General features: G+C 42.9%; 1 protein-coding gene across 1 annotated transcript in view; it reads left to right on the top strand.

Moving 5' to 3' along the window:
- Positions 1–15,070, top strand: part of VPS53 (VPS53 subunit of GARP complex) — a 66,029-nt gene that overhangs the window by 19,073 nt on the left and 31,886 nt on the right. The window contains exons 5-12 of the mRNA XM_074557007.1: positions 607–693; positions 923–1,038; positions 2,112–2,231; positions 7,759–7,837; positions 8,650–8,793; positions 10,890–11,032; positions 12,876–13,017; positions 14,746–14,847. Coding sequence (XP_074413108.1) covers positions 607–693; positions 923–1,038; positions 2,112–2,231; positions 7,759–7,837; positions 8,650–8,793; positions 10,890–11,032; positions 12,876–13,017; positions 14,746–14,847 — 933 coding nt within the window. The remainder of the gene's footprint in view (positions 1–606; positions 694–922; positions 1,039–2,111; positions 2,232–7,758; positions 7,838–8,649; positions 8,794–10,889; positions 11,033–12,875; positions 13,018–14,745; positions 14,848–15,070) is intronic.

Raw genomic sequence — 15,070 nt, 5'->3', positions numbered from 1 at the left:
TTTTAAATATTAAAAATGTTTTTTAATCCTATCAAATGGTGAGAGCCATTTCCTGGGCTCCACCTCTTTACCTGTGCTTAGAAAGGGCCAATCCTGCTGCAGGTGTGTGGGAGGCTGAGGTGCCCATTCCGAAGGAATCAGCCTCATGTTTTCCACCAGGATAATGTCCTGTTAATTCAGCAAGGGGTTTGGGCAAGCATTCAGTGTTCTATATGTGTGTTATTTATTTATAATTAATGATGAGCATAGAGTTCTTGTGGAGGTTTCATTTTTCTGCTCCAAATATCTGTTGATCAGGAGTAAGTTCTACCTACTTAGTATGTCAAAATATATTCCAGTAACCTTAAAGAGGTTTATGCTTTCACAAAATATCTTGATGAAATTTTGCCAAATCATTATTGTAAAGTGGATACTGAAACCCTGGCCCACTCAGGTTCAATACTCCAACGTGGTACATTGACTTTTGTTGTGCTGCTGGTATTTTCTTTGTGAGAAAGCTGCTCCCCTCCAGTGCCCCAGGGAGTGTCAAGAGCAACTGTGCATTTCTTAGAAAGGTGAAAACTGAATGCAGATTTTCTTTCCACTCTGACCTTGTTTCTTTTCCAGGCCCTGGAAGAAGCCCAGAAAGCCATTCAACAGCTCTTTGGTAAAATTAAGGATATTAAAGACAAGGCTGAAAAATCTGAACAAATGGTGAGCAGCACTTTCTTTCTGGCCTTTGAAAGGGAGGGGACACTGACTTTTCCTGGCAGTGACATTTTTGTCCTTGGTGCTGGCTGGTTGGGAATTTCCTGTGTTGAACCCGCGGTGCCCACAGGGCTGCTGAGCTGACAGTCCCAAAGAGGAGAGAGTGGCTGCTTATCTCCTGAAAATTCCATTGCTGGGGCTTGATTTTCAACCAGAATCCTTTTCCATTCCCCAGGTGAAGGAAATCACCAGGGACATCAAGCAGCTGGACCATGCCAAGCGTCACCTGACCACCTCCATCACCACCCTCAACCACCTGCACATGCTGGCAGGGGGGGTGGATTCTCTGGAGTAAGTCTGGGAATTCTTGATATGAAGTTTATGCAGTGTTCTCTATGGGTTTGGCACAGCCTGCCTGGTTTTTTGGAGGGAATTTTGCTCCCAAATCTGGATTTCTGCTGGCAGGTCTGTGTTGCTCTGAGTGACCCCCAGCCTGGGTTGTTGTGTTTAATAATTTGCAGCATTGATTGCTTGTATTGCTCTGTTGATTCTTGGTGATAAGGAATGAGTCTGACTTCATTAAGGAATCCTCATTAGGGATGTACTCTTGGGAGGATTTTTGTCACTCTTGTATCTAAAACTGCAATGAGTTTTGGTAAAGGTCAACTCTAATTTTTATGAGTTTAAGGAAACCTTGCGGCTTTTACCATGTGTAAATTGGGGGTTAAATATTTCCAATAATCCTTTTTGGTTTTTTTAATATGCTTGAGGAACACAAAACCTAGGAAAACAGTTTTTTTACAGGTTGCATCTGTGAAGTTGCACAGCCTGTTCTTGGTTTGTAGCAAATCCTGCACGAACGCCGGGTCGTGAAATGCTGAGAATTAAATTTTACTCAGCCTGCTGTCTCCACTGGAACGATCCTAAAGGATGATATAAAAATAAATTAACTTGATTTTCTTTTTTTTTTTTTCCCTGTCAGTTCCCTGTGAAAGTTATTAACAGAGAAGTCAAGGCTAATGGCTTTTCAGCATCCTTCTCCTCCAGAGAAGCTTTAACTCACACTTTGTGTGTGATGACGAATGGCTTCACTCGGGTCATTACAGTGAAATAACATTTACTGCCTCCAGACCCATACTGGGAAGTGGATGCATTCAGTAGTTTACATGTTCCTTGCCAAGTGTTGCTTTGACATTTATGGTTTTTTTTGAGGCATTGTTAGATTTGTGCCAGATTGGTTTATTTTAGCGTCGCTTAAGTGAAATTTTAATGCAGCGTTGGAATGTTAATGAAGAGCTCTGTGTTTTAGAAAAATAAATGTCAGTAGGGACCATTGTGACCCAGTGGGGATGAAGTAACCTGTGGAATTACCACCCAGGACTTTCATTGAATCTGCCTTTGTAAATCTTTAATTTCCTCTGCAGGGCTATGACCAGGAGGAGACAATATGGGGAGGTTGCCAACCTTCTGCAAGGTGTGGTGAATGTGTTGGAGCACTTCAACAAATACATGGGGATCCCTCAGATTCGACAGCTCTCTGAAAGGTAAAAGGTTCAAACCCTGAGCACCCCCTTTCCTGCTGGGGAGGAGGGGTAGGAAATGCCTTAGGCAGGTTCAGAGTCTCAAGGAGGTGAAGGTTTGATTTTCTGAACTGGAGTTACAATAATTTGGTGAGGTTTGGTGTGAGTCCCCACCACCTTCAGCAGTGGCAGGTGAAGGCTCAGTGGTCACTAAGCCACCATTTCTCCTCAGTCTTGGCTTCATTTGGGATGTGACAGCTGGGATTTGAGGGAACAAGGTGCTCCCTGTGCTGGGGGACAGTGCTGTCCCTGCCTGAGGTGACTTTGATCATTACTGGGGTACTCAAAGGAGTCTCCCAGGCACAGTCATTAATTTTTTGTGGTGCCTCCCTTTGCTAAGACAGCAGCTGGCTCCCTGTGTTGTTTAGTGATGGAAACAGAGTTTGAATGATTTGTTTGTAATGTTTTCATGTAAATCTGTTGGACTTTCTTTATGGCACAGACACCTCTTCCAGAAAACACAGATGGAATCCATGAAGCAGAGCAGAAGAAAAATCCACTCTAAATCTAGAGAAGGGATGGGGCCTTGTTTAACAAAGCATTTGACCATAAGCATTTGCTTAAATGAACATGAACATCAAGGAAATGTAAACATATGTCAGTGCTTTTCTGAGCCGAGGCTGTTGTCTATTCCAACCTTGTGCTCAGAGATTGCTTGCAGTGGTAATGCCCTTTGGGCAGAAACCTGCTGTCATTGGCCATTTTAAGGCCAAATATAATTTAAGCCTTGCTCTAGAATTCTGGCTGGTTTTCCCTTTCTGCTGGATGATTATTTAATACTTTTGTAGTTTGCTGATTGTTACAGAAACCAATTCAGGCTCCTGCTAAAAGTCAGGGTGGTTTCGAGTCAGGCCAGCAAGACTGGCAAGGACATGGAGGAAAACTTCTTTTGTTTTATTCTCCCTTCAAGATAAGGATCTGAAAAGCTCAAGAAAGTCTGTTCCTCCTATTTTTAGCATTGCCTCGGCAGGGTTTTCCTCCCAGTGTTTATACAGGGAGAGCTGCACCATCTGGTAGTGATAGAGGAGGCTGCTGTGGGGTGAAAGGAGCTGCTCTGGGGGCTCCTCACTGCTCCACATCCAGGCAGAAAATTCCTGCAGGGAGGTCCATGGCACCATCATTCTGCTTTTGCAGTTTGACTCCATGGCTGTGTGTCAGGGCCTGGTTTGGAGTTGACTTTTCTCTCTCTTTGGCTTGGAGATCCTTTTGTGATTCATGAAACATCAGAGGAAGTTTGCCTGGGTGGAAGGAAACCTTGCAGCTTGTACTGTGTGTGTAAATTGGGGGTTAAATATTTCCAATAATCCTTTTTGGTTTTTTTAATATGATTGAGAAGCACACAATTTAGGAAAATACAGGGTTTTTACATGTTGCATCTGTGAAGTTGCACAGCCTGTTCTTGGTTTGTAGCAAATCCTGCACGAACACCGTGTCGTGAAATGCTGAGAATTAAATTTTACTCAGCCTGCTGTCTCCACTGGAATGATCCTAAAGGATGATATAAAAATAAATTAACTTGATTTTCCACATCCAGGCAGAAAATTCCTGCAGGGAGGTCCATGGCACCATCATTCTGCTTTTGCAGTTTGACTCCATGGCTGTGTGTTAAGGCCTGGTTTGGAGCTGACTTTTCTCTCTCTTTGGCTTGGAAATCCTTTTGTGATTCATGAAACGTCAGAGGAAGTTTGCCTGGGTTGAAGGAAACCTTGCAGCTTGTACTGTGTGTGTAAATTGGGGGTTAAATATTTCCAATAATCCTTTTTGGTTTTTTTAATATGCTTGAGGAACACACAATTTAGGAAAATACAGGGTTTTTACATGTTGCATCTGTGAAGCTGCACAGCCTGTTCTTGGTTTGTAGCAAATCCTGCACGAACACCGTGTTGTGAAATGCTGAGAATTAAATTTTACTCAGCCTGCTGTCTCCACTGGAATGATCCTAAAGGATGATATAAAAATAAATTAACTTGATTTTCCACATCCAGGCAGAAAATTCCTGCAGGGAGGTCCAAGGCACCATCATTCTGCTTTTGGAGTTTGACTCCGTGGCTGTGTGTTAGGGCCTGGTTTGGAGTTGACTTTTCTCTCTCTTTTGCTTGGAAATCCTTTTGTGATTCATGAAACATCAGAGGAAGTTTGCCTGGCTTCTTGCAGGGGTATTTTTAGACTGTGAAATTGCTGGGGTTTGACAGCTCATGGATTTGTTTTAATGGTACAAGTGGAGCCTCTAGGATGGTGGGGAAGGCAAGAAATGCTTTAGTAGATGTTGGCACAGACCTGTGACATAACCAATGTCTGTTATATACAATAACCCCTTTATGTGCACTGCTCAAGGAGCAGATTCTGTTGCTTTCTGAAATAAAAAGCCTCTTTTTTTCCTGGTGTGAATGGAGTGAAGCCAAGTATGAATGGGAAACCATGGGAAGGAGAAGTGCCTGCTTGGTGCTGTTGGATGTGCTCTTTGTCATGGGGTATCCAATTTAGGCTGCTGCTCCTGGATGCTGTGAGAAGCAATGATGTGTTTTTAATGTTGTTTTCCACCTGTTCTGTCCCTTTGAAAACAACCAAGCCAAAATCCCACTGTAAGGATTCATTGGAAACCTGGACTGAACTCTCAATTAGTTGGCTTCTTGTGCTGGTCCTGTTGAGTATTGATGTAAAAATGTCACAGTTCAGAGCCAGATGTAAATATTTTCCTAAGAGCGTTCCTAAAGCAAATTCTAAGGCAGTGCATTGGTAGCTGTTGTAATAAACAGGAATATTTCCTTATCTCTCAATGCTCTGCTGTTTTCTGTCTTTGGAGGGAGGTACAATTAGTGGTCCCAAACCCACCCAGAAAAAATGATTTGCAGGCCTAGCAGATAGTGGAAAAAAGCCTGGAAAGTATTTAGGGGAAAGATAATTATAAGTTTGCCACAGGAAAACAGGCTGGCTCAGCCTCTTTTTATCTCAGCAAGCTGCCAGGCTTGGTTTAAGATTTCTGGTAGCTTTGGCTAAAGGAATTGTGGTTTCCAGTAATTGAATGTCATCTGAAACATAGCAGTGGCTTTTGTTGTTTTTATTTTTTAAAGGCAGGGGAAACAGAGAACAAAAGCCACTAATAATAAAACAGAAGTCAGAGGAACAGAAATCATTAATAGCTGGATAACCAGAGGGTTTGGCAGCCCCAGGAAAAGGCAATTCCCTGCTGTGTGGGATGGTTGCTGGGATATCCCAGGTTCTGGGGGAACCTACCCAGGGAAAGAGACCCTTATCAAACCCCCTGAGGCTCTGAGGGATCCTAAATCTCTTATCTGGGCTTGCTGAGCCAGCTCACCTGGTGCAGGGTTGAATGTCCAGGCTTTTATGGCTGCACTTTCCACTGCATGGAGAATATTCTGAGTTATTGCTGACAGCTTTCCACAGGGGCAGTAATCTCCAGTGGCTGAAGGAGGTGCCCCCCTTGTGCTCTGCCTAAGGCAGGTGAGCTCTGAAGAGGTGGCAGAAAGGTTTTCTTGCTTCTGGCTGTGTGTTCATAATTGAGAAAATAATTGAGTGTTTCTCTGTGTGTGTGGTTGTATGAAAAGTGAATTTTACTGGGAGGGCACTGGGGCTCCCTGTCCTTGCCCACACCTCAACTTTGGTTCTGCTCTGTCCCTCTCTTAGAGAATATGAAGAAAAAAAAAAAAAAGAGATTCAAACTTGTTCTCCCTGCCTGCTTTTGAGAGATTTTTATACAGGACCTATTTTTAAAAAATACATATTTTTAACATCCCACTTGAGCAAGGCATTCCTACGAGTTTCTTAATTTAAGGATACGAGAATCCCCATTAAGATTATCCTTAAGTACTTTCCTGAATCAGAGCCTAAACCAACAAAGCTTGTGGACAGGGCTTTTAACTGCTTGACAGAGGCTCTTTTAAATGTGTTGAGTCTTGAGGAATCTGGCTGCTGCTCTTTTCAGTGCCTCCACTGTGCTGCACTGCAGCTGTTGTCAAACAGAAAGGTCCCCACAGCCACTCAGAGGGAAAGAAGTATCACTGCTAATGGCTTCCAGTTGTTCATACACACTCACTAATTTCTGTGACTCCTAATTCCACACACTTCTTGTTTCTGGATTATTTAAAAGATAAAAAATTTCTTTTTTTCCCCCCCCTCACACTTCTTTTTCTGGAGAATGAAAGATTTCTTTCTGTGATTCTCGCATGAGCTACAAGTGCTTTCTTGTAGAATTTAAGCAGGAGTAAACCTGTAGCTGTCGCTTCCTCCTTACTGATTAAATTCCCCACTTCCATTTCAACATATTGAATTAGATTTCAACATTTTCTTTCCCACTTATGAAGTTGTTAACTGGATGTCTTTACCTGGAAGAGTAGAGGAGTCTCTGAACATTCCTGTGAAGTAGAGAGCTTAAGTGAGAATTATTTTTGACACCGCAGGCAGGAAGCTTTTCCAACAAAATCCCCATAAATAAATCCTGAGGAAGGCAGGTCGTACATCCAGTTAAATCACAGATATAAATTTATATTTCAGCCATCAATTTTAAAGGACTGGAATTTTCTGCATTTGGCACCAGGAAAGAATCCAGCATTGTCAGATCATCTTGTGGATTTTTTTTTCCTTAATGGAACTCAAATGGGAAGATTAAAGAAGCAGATCATTCCTTGATAAGGTCGAGGAGTCTTAAACAAGCACAAAAAAAATTCCCAAGTCTTCTCCCCACAGTCTGAACAAACATTTTCACAACAGTAAATGTCGCCAGTCTTGCTAAAGTATCAATCTCAGTGGAAAAATCCAGTGTGTGAGTGATCAGCTCAGACCTTTCCAGTATAATAAAAACTGATGGAAGAATTCAAGGGCTGCAGAGGGATAGAAGTGCCTCACTGTTTGCTTTGGCACTTTCTAGTGTGTGTAGGCATTTCCATTTCCCTAGAAGTATCAATTAAGCTGTATTGACTTTTATTTCTGGAAATTGGAAGCTTTATTCTCTCAGCCAAATAAAGAGCAAGGTCGTGGTTTATTCTGCTCCCATTTCATACCTTTTGCTCTTTTGTGCTTCTCTGAGACACTGAGGATTTATGGGATAAAGCTGCTGCCAGCTGTATTCATTTAGAAGTGGATCAGCACACCTGGAGCTGTGAAAGGCTCATGGTGGAGATTGAGACATTGTGAAGCTTTTTGCATGTTGGAAACATATTTCTGTTGAAATGTGGGCAACAGAAATGAATTTCAGTGTAGATCACACTGGCATTAAAGGCCTTTCAAAGAGCTGATTAAGTGGCTCTTATTGAAATATTAAATGGCAGCAGGACAGGAGAACCCAGGACATGTTCTACTGCAGCTGAGGGCTCAGGAATTGCCATTCAGGGAGGAAAAAGTCTCCCAGTTTTGACAGAGACCTTCTGGGTGTGGATATTTGCTCTTCAGCATCCTTTTGATCCCTTACAAACCTTCCTGCACCTTGCAGGGAGGTTTTTGAGGTCCCCCCAAAGCCTTTCCTGTGTCCCCTCAGGGTGAAGGCAGCACAGAACGAGTTGGGGCAGCAGATCCTGGCTGACTTCGAGGAGGCCTTTCCTTCCCAAGGTACAAAGGTAAAGTTCTCACTTTCCCTCTTCCTCCCATTGAAAAGTGTCACTGAAAACTCTTCAGGATGATTGTGTTGTCGGATTTAGTCTCATTTTTCCTCTAGGTTTGGTCTCTGCCTGTTTCAGGAGTTTCTTTAGAAAGCAGAGGGTGATTTCTGCCACCCTTCCCTTCACCCTGCACCCAGCTCCTGCAGGAGGGCTGCAGCCAGGCAGGGAATGCCCAAAAATTCATCTCTGGGGTTTCCTTGGGGTCTCACCCAGTCCCTGGTGATTGGTTTGTCACAAAAATCAGTGTTTTGTTCAGGGGAAGCCAAGCACAGGCTGGCTGCTGACACAGTGCCACCGAGTTCGTGTCTGGTTTGCTCAGCACAGATGCAAATCTGGGCTGGGGCTAAAGCACCAACTGTGCTTCCCCAGCACTGTGCATCCAAACATTTGCAAACAGTAAGGGGAGTAGGTGTGAATTTGAATTTACTTCCAAGAAAACACCAGTTCTGTCTTTCACAGCACCAGCTCTGCTGGTTTCTTCATACAAGTGCAGAAATGAGGAGACTCTTTGTGAAGGGCAAATCTGTGTCTGTGAGAAGCAGCACCAAAGCAGCTTTTTTTTTTTTTTAAAAAAGTTTCTAAATTTTCTGCCTTTACCATGAAACAGCTTCATGGTCAGTGAAATGGAAGCAGCTCAGTTTTCATGCAGCCATAAATAAAGAGTAGCAGCAGAAAAGAGAATAATAGGAAAGGATAAACTTGGATGCATTTACAATCACCCATTGAACTTATTTAACCTGAAATCATTTTCTTCCTGTTTATTTTGACAGAGGACTGGTGGGCCCAGCAATGTCCTACGTGATGCCTGCCTGGTAGCCAACGTCCTGGACCCCAGGATCAAACAGGAAATCATCAAGAAATTCATTAAACAACACCTCTCAGAGTATCTGGTCCTTTTCCAGGAAAATCAAGATGTAAGGGAAGCTTTGCAACCTCCATTTGGATTTCACATTTTGCTCTGCTGGCATTCCCAAAGTTCTCACTTCCACAGGTTCCTGTGGTGAAAGGATTTTATCCCAAGGGCTTGGAAACTGATTCTGGGTGTGATTTGGAGTGGCTGATGAGCTGGGAGTTATCTCTGCCAGGATCCTCCCACCTTAGACCTCAGTTTCTCAGATCATCACTAGAAATGTTTTCTCCCACATATAGAAAATAAATTCGTGTTAGATTTATTTCAACCCTGCAAAAGGTTGAAAAATGAAACTCTGAAAATTGAAATCTCAACACCACCCCCCAAACAATCAAGCAACACCCCAAAATGCTTAGGAAGCTGAGAGGGAGTGATTTCTAGAAAGTGAATTATCTTTATAGCTATTTTTTGAACTTCCTCTCCTGATACTAACAGCTTTCTAAAACTTCTTGAATTTGGAAAAAAACCACACACAGACCAGAATCACCCTTAGATCAGAATGTATTTTATCTATTTTATCAATTTCAAATATTTGACATCAGCAGTTTAGCCTTTCTCTGTTCTAAGTTTAAATAACATTTTTCCATCAAAGTTTTCTGGATTAATCTTTCTACTTTTTGACCAGAAAACACAATTATTGAGGGGGAAAAATCCCATCCTGCTCAGCTTGTAAGAATTTTAGTTGGAATTTAAATGTGAGCTGAATGTAAGAATCCAGGAATTGCTGCTCTCTCATCCCACTCACTTTAACCTCTCTGTCTGAAACAAAGAGGGTGGGATCAAATGAAATATTATTGGATTGAGTTTTCAATAATCTCTGCATGATTTAGGAGCACTGTTATCCTCATTTTCAACAGAACTTGCTCTCTTAATTCGCACAAGATAGGATTTTCAGTCTGGCGTGTGTTTAAGCACTTGGAATCCCAGAATCATTGAGGTTGGAAAAGACTTTTCAGATCCTTGATTGCAGCCCTTGCCAAGCCCACTGCTAAACCCTGTCCCTAAGTGCCACATCCACACATCTTTTCAATCCCTCCTGGGATGTGAGGCAATTCCCTGGGCAGCCTGTTCCAGTGCTTGATAACCCTTTCAGTAAAGACATTTTTCCTAATATCCAAGTGGGGTTGATATTCTCTGAACCTGAGAGAAGCAAAGAATGATCAAAACAATTCTTATCTCAGTTACTGCTCCTGTGTTGTTGACAAGTGGAATGCATTGTGGAACATTGTTTACCTGAAGGGAATTGGTGATTGGATTTTTGGTTTGAGTGTTTTGATTCACTGCCCAATTGAATCCAGGTGTGTGTGCAGTGGAGATGAGTGCTTGGCAGATTCAGTTTAGATATAATGTAATATAATATAGAATAATATAGTATAATCAAGTAATTAATTAGCCTTCTGATAAGATGGAGTCCTCATCATTTCTCTCGGACATCGGGCAAAAATATCACCAATAATCCAAAGCATTCAGAGGACGTTAATCAATGTAAAATCATGAGACAGAGCAGAGCTGCAGCAGCAGCACAGCTCTGAATATTTGCTAAAGATGCTGATGGTGCTAAAAAGTCATTTTCTCTGGGGTTCAGGTGGCCTGGCTGGACAAGATTGACTGACGCTATGTGTGGGTCAAGATCAATGTAAAATAATCAATGTAAAATCAGCTCTGATTGAGAGAGAGCAAAGCTGCAGAAGCAGCACGGCTCTGAGTATTTGCTAAAATTGTTGGTGGTGTTAAAAAGTCTTTGTCCCTGGGGTTCAGGTGGCCTGGCTGGACAAGACTGACCGGCGCTATGCCTCGATCAAGATGTTAATCAATGTAAAATCACCTCTGATTGAGAGAGAGCAGAGCTGCAGCAGCACAGCTCTGAATATTTGCAATATTTGCTGCTGCTAAAGTTGTTGGTAGTGCTAAAAAGTCTTTGTCCTTGGAGTTCAGGTAGCCTGGCTGGACAAGATTGACCGGCGCTATGTGTGGGTCAGGATGTTAATCAGTGTAAAATCACCTCTGATTGAGAGAGAGCAGAACTGCAGCAGCAGCACAGCTCTGAATATTTGCTAAAATTGTTAGTGGTGTTAAAAAGTCTTTGTCCCTGGGGTTCAGGTGGCCTGGCTGGACAAGATTGACCGGCGCTATGCCTGGATCAAGAGGCAGCTGGTGGATTATGAGGAGAAGTACGGGCGCATGTTCCCCGCAGAGTGGTGCATGACGGAGCGCATCGCCGTGGACTTCTGCCACATCACCAGGTGAGCCCCTCCTGGGGAGCTACACATCTCTGACAGACACAGAACTGCCCCAGGATTCTGCCACATCACCAGGTGAGCCCCTCCTGGGTTTTACACATCTTTAACAGACACAGAACTGCCCCAGGATTCTGCCACATCACCAGGTGAGCCCCTCCTGGGTTTTACACATCTTTAACAGACACAGAGCTGCCCAAGGATTCTGCCACATCACCAGGTGAGCCCCTCTTGGGGAGCTGCACATCTTTAACAAACACAGAACTGCCCCAGGATTCTGCCACACCACCAGGTGAGCTCCTCCTGGGTACCACACATCTTTAACAGACACAGAACTGCCCCAGGATTCTGCCACACCACCAGGTGAGCCCCACCTGGGTGTCACACATCTCTGACAGACACAGAACTGCCCCAGGGTTTTCTGTAAGAAGCTGTGAGACAGCTCAGAGAATTAAAACAATTATTATCTCTCTTTCTATTATTTACAGATAAGATTCTCCAGAGTGTACTATTCATAGTTCACCAGTAGTGTAAAGAAGATTCTTAAAGTGTTGCTCTGATTTTTTTTAAAGATTTTTTAAGCTTTCTGATGTTTACATTCTTGTAATGAACTTTCTCACACACTTTATGTAAATAACTTATTGTTTTGCATTCTTTTATGGAGGAGGAGGAATTTAATAGACAGTTTGTCCAGTGTCATTGGAGAGGTGGCACTTTCACCCTCCAATCCATTGTCACTTTTGGAAATCTATAAATATTAGAGTCAGAAAAATAAAAGTCCCTTTTTTACCTTAGAAAGAACAGCGAGTCTGCATTGTGTTGTTTCATATCCTATAGTGACACTAAAGGGCAATCAGGTCTTAAGTCCACCATTGTTTCTGTAAAAACTGAATAATAGTAATAATAATAGTAATAATAATAATAATAGTAATAGTAATAATAATAATTTCTATTAAGGGTAAATAAATAAATATAAAATTAATGAAATAATAAAAATAATAAACAATACAATAATATAAATATAATAATTATATATTATATAATATAAATATAAAAATATACTATGATAATATATAATATAATAAGAGTATAATAAAATATAAAAATAATAAAAATATAATAATAATAATTTTTAAACCCCTGTAAATTCATATAATAATAAAGGGCCTTTTCATGCCTTCTGATGATAGAGTCTCTGTATCACCTTTGTCTATCCCAGTACCCCTTTGGTGATGCCATGCAGCTCCTGCTGCCTCCCAGCTTCCTGAAAATAAAAGTTTGGCTTGGCTCTTGCCATGAAGGTCAGTGTCTAAAGGCAGGGGTGAAGATGTCTCTCTGGAATTGTCTGTGGTTAAAAGGAAGTGAGGAGTGAAAAGCCTGAGAAGCGTTGCTAAAATGATGAGAAATTGAAGTGATGTGAAAATCAATTTTCAGCGTAACAGAGGTAAAAATCAGCAATATTTCAGGCCAAGTGGGATGGCATGAGCTGACTGTGGTGACCAGGCTCTTTGCCAGCCAGAGACAGGGGACAGAGGAAGGTGCCAGTGGAGTCCCAGTAACACCATTGGCTTTGTTCTGGGTTCCAGTGGGAATCCCTGAGCTTCCCAAGCTTGGACCCTCAGGGCTTTCCCAACAGGAGATGGGGTCCTGTTACCCACAGAGCTCCCAACAACCGTGGCTGTGTTTGAAATGGGATCTGCAGAGCAGTTTTATGTTAGAGAGCCTCCTAGGAATCAGCCTGAATTCTGTGATGAAAGTCTCTCTGGGGAACAGAATGAGTTCCAGTGTTGGGTTTCAGACCTTTATAGGAAACCACATTTGTTTTTTCTATCTCCCCTCTCTCTTGCAGGGCAGAGCTCTCCAAGATCATGCGCACCAGGGCCAAGGAGATTGAGGTGAAATTGCTTCTGTTTGCAATTCAGAGAACAACCAACTTTGAGGGGCTCCTTGCCAAACGCTTCTCAGGCTGCACCCTTGCTGATGGCTCGGGGGTAAGGGATTTCTGAAGAGTTCTCCTTTACTCAGCAGCTTGCTCAGGAGGAAAAAACCTCCTCACACATAGCTCAGGTGGTGGAGAATTTAAGAGGGTGTCACCTGCAGCCTCTCCTTGCTCAGGGTGTTCAGTGTGACTCTGCTGAGTGGCCTGTACTGGAAAAGTGATTATTTTTTCGTTGGAAAAGTGATTATTTTTTAGTTGGAAAAATGATTTTTTAGTTGTGTGGACTATGGAGAAGATAGCACAATGGTAATTCTGAAGAGCTCTCTTTATTCAGCAGCTTGCTCAGGAGGGAAGAAACCCTCACACGTAGCTCAGGTGGTGGAAAATTTAGAAGGTGTCACCTGCAGCCTCCCCTTGCTCAGGGTGTTCAGTGTGACTCTGCTCAGTGGCCTATGTTGGAAAAATTATTTTTTAGTTGGAAAAATGATTTTTTAGTTGTGTAGACTATGGAGAAGATGGCACAGTGGTAATTATGGAGAAGGGGCTTTGTCAGGAGGAAAAAAATCCCCTCACACATAGTTCAGGTGGAAACTGCAAAAGGTGTCACCTGCAGCCTCCCCTTGCTCAGTGTGACTCTGCTCAGTATCACTTTTTTTCCTGTATTGGAAAAATGATTTTTTAGTTGTGTAAGACTGTAGAGAAGATGGCACAGGGCTCACAAGAATAAAGAATGCACTACTTGTGTGCTTTTTGGGTTCTCCTGGGGCCCTGTGCTGTTTGAAGCCACAGAGTGATATGGTGTGGTTAAATGCCTTGTAATGTTTGTTCTCTACATGTCAGTGACACATTATAACTAAAAGTCTCCTCTTGTCCTCATTTCTGGGTATCACACATTGACCACAGGGTACCAGCTTTCAATCCCACATTGTTGGGTCACTCTGGCTTGCAGGGACATTGGCAGCTTCTGCTTTGTCTCTTTTGGTAGATTGTAAAGGCATAAACAAGAGAAAAAAGCTCAGGGAATATCTCTGGAGCCATCTCTGAGCTTTTCCTGCCTGGAATCTCAGCCCAGAGCTCTGCCAGCCAGATGCACACACAGAGCATGTGTGCTTGGCTTCTCTGTCCAGCCTGGATGTGAAAATTCAGCCTCCAAGGAAAGCCTGCTGCACCCACTGGTCATTTGCTAATTAAAAGAGGAAGTCCTGCAAGGTTTTCCTCCTGGCTGAATTTAGATCTCTCAGGAATATGGCTTTATTGATTCTGACAAGTTTCATAGAAAATTTGCAGCTTTAATTAAATTGACTTCTCTGGGTTGTTGTGAGAAAAGCAGAAGGGAAGGGTGTGGTTTCAAATGACAGAAAATCCTGTGTTTCCCCATTTTTGACATGTCCAGAGGCTGTGACACTCTGGCTCTGTTTTGTACCCAAAATGAAGGCCACCATTATAAATAGCTGGCTGAGGGGAGGGGGACAAACAGTGGGAGCAGCAATTTGGGGTTTATTTCAGGGCAGAGTTTTGGAGCTGCTGTTGTGGTTTATCCCAGTGGAGACCACACACTTTGGAGTGGAAATGTCCCACTGGATCAAATGTCACACTTCCAAGGAGGATTCAGGCAGCATGGAGGGGTGGAGAGGGAGCCAGGATCTGATCAGCTCTGCTGGGAGAAGGGAAATTGCTGGGCAGTGCTTTGAAGGGCTCAGGAAAGCAAAATGTGGGTGCAGCTGTGTGCCAGAGGGCACAAAACTGGCTGTTCTCTGAAGAGCTCCCTCTTTTCCAACAGAAGAAACCAGAGGTGCCACCTCCCTCCACCAACCCCTTTCTGGAGGATGAAACTGGGCCAGAGACAGATGAGATTGTGATGGAGAAAAGTGATACAGACAAAGTAAGTCTTTGAAGTTCCCACTTCTCAGCCTCTGTCAGAATCTCCAGTGGGGCCTCAGCTTTTCCCATCCCATTGATTTGAAAAGTTTGTTTTCACAGCAATTAATTTAGTGCAGTTTTGATCCTTTGTGCAGCATTCAGGCTCCCAGTACGACCGTGCTTTGCTCTGGCTCACTTCACTGAAACCAAAGCAATCTTTATTCCAGTTAATAGTGCAGAGACAA

Source organism: Zonotrichia albicollis, chromosome 22 (genome assembly GCF_047830755.1).
Source record: "Zonotrichia albicollis isolate bZonAlb1 chromosome 22, bZonAlb1.hap1, whole genome shotgun sequence".
NCBI lineage: Eukaryota > Metazoa > Chordata > Aves > Passeriformes > Passerellidae > Zonotrichia > Zonotrichia albicollis.
This window is presented reverse-complemented; position numbering and strand designations above follow the sequence as displayed.